We start from the raw sequence: 1,661 nt of genomic DNA, 5'->3' as shown, positions 1-1,661 counted from the left end.
TTTTGTACGACTCGGACACCTGTTGTTATGTATTTGTGAGTGTGCTTGGATGTTATCACTGATACTTGTTTCCTTTCTCCTGCCCGATGTATTTTCAGGTTATTTCGGGTGCTTCTAATGACAACGATGTGCAAGCGCTTTTCTGGGACGCGAAGGATCGTGAAATTGATATGGTGACTGGTGTTACAAATTTCTTCGAGCACGAATCCGTGGATGATGGTGCCGTTCGGATTTGCTTCAGGAATTTGCAGAGTTTCAAGAATCTCTGGGTGTACTTTGAGGTGTGGCATGATAATACTTTCGCTCTTTCGTGAGTTTTTTTCTTTGAAATGGAGGCACACATTTGGACATGCGTACTTTTTCTACCAATCGCCCATGTTTACCGGATGAATGGCTCATTCGATTAGAATTCGACGATTTTCATCACATTTGCCGGCTGATACAAGTGCTCAAGCAGAGAAACATATTATATCCTGAATGCTTAGGTAAACGTTGACCGTGCTGACGACGACGATGACGATTTCGACGATATGGGTGCCGCCAACAAAGAGGCTCAAAAAGCCGTGATTGTAAAGTACGATCAGATGAAAAAGAAGGCTCTCAGCATTCACCAGAAACTAACCTGTATGTGTTTTCCCTGTCGTTTAATGTGAACATCCTCGTGTCGTTAGTTAGCCTACTATATTTCCTTGTGCCTGTGAATGAATGTGCTCGTGTATGTATCAATTATTAGTTACTGGCTTCCATTCCACCTCGTTGTATCTATTAATGGGCAGCTGGTTGTTGCCTGTGTTGATATCGATGCGATTACTTTGTCTCGCTTGCAACATGTCTGCAAAGTTGCATACCTTATCAAACACATTCCAGTATGAAAATGCTGTAGAGGACTCCTCCAACACAAATACAGTATATTTGAAATAAGAAAAAAGTGATGGTCATTGGATCATTTTAACTCTACATCCAGAGAGCTGCATGGATTGCAAGTTCTGAAAATTTATTCTCATCTTTTTAATGTGCAGCCACCATCCGAACTCAGAACTATCTGCGTTATCGTGAAGCCCGCCACAGGAACACTCAGGAGAGGTAAGTGTCATGTATACAATTGACAACTCCATTATTTGGGGCAACACATCTTTTGTAGTTGGATTCCCTATTCGAATATTCAAATATATGTACGTAGATATTTCAATGCTTGGACGAATGTCTTATTCCGGTGTGTTTATATTCTCTCGCATCTCAACCTGTCCTATTGCGAAGTTCCAAGTCGTGGTTTGCCATACGCGCGTACCATCGCACAAATGTGTCTGACAAAACCGTAGTACCGGAAAGTGGAATTTGAATATTGCCTGTTGCAATGACTAATCAATGCACGGCCCCAGGAAAACCTTTAAAGTGCACTCTCACTGAGCATATATCATAATTTAAGCACACAGTATGTCTCGTGGTTCAAGCGTGAAGCTATTATGTAATTATCCTACTCTTCCTTCACTACCCAGTAACAACAAACGCATCTTCACGTGGTCGCTGATGGTGTGCGGGGTCATGATTGGTTGCAGTTTGGTACAGGTATGTTTTTCTGAGTATTTACTACCGCAAACATCATGATATTTCCAAACGCTTGAGTTCGCGAAAAGAGTTTTCATACTACGTGAATATTGCCA

At 41.7% G+C, this 1,661-nt stretch overlaps 1 protein-coding gene across 1 annotated transcript; it reads left to right on the top strand.

Moving 5' to 3' along the window:
- Nucleotides 1-86: 86 nt before the first annotated feature.
- Nucleotides 87-624, top strand: SARC_15609 (hypothetical protein; the record flags this gene model as incomplete). Its single annotated transcript, XM_014290275.1, has 2 exons — nucleotides 87-281; nucleotides 486-624. Coding segments are annotated over 2 exons (334 nt in total), but the record flags the coding sequence as incomplete, so codon positions are not given.
- Between the last annotated feature and the right edge of the window lie 1,037 nt (nucleotides 625-1,661).

The sequence above is a fragment of the Sphaeroforma arctica genome (genome assembly GCF_001186125.1).
Source record: "Sphaeroforma arctica JP610 unplaced genomic scaffold supercont1.6418, whole genome shotgun sequence".
In the NCBI taxonomy this organism is placed as follows: domain Eukaryota; class Ichthyosporea; order Ichthyophonida; genus Sphaeroforma; species Sphaeroforma arctica.
Note: the sequence above shows the minus strand (reverse complement) of the source record. Positions and strands in the feature narration are given on the sequence as shown.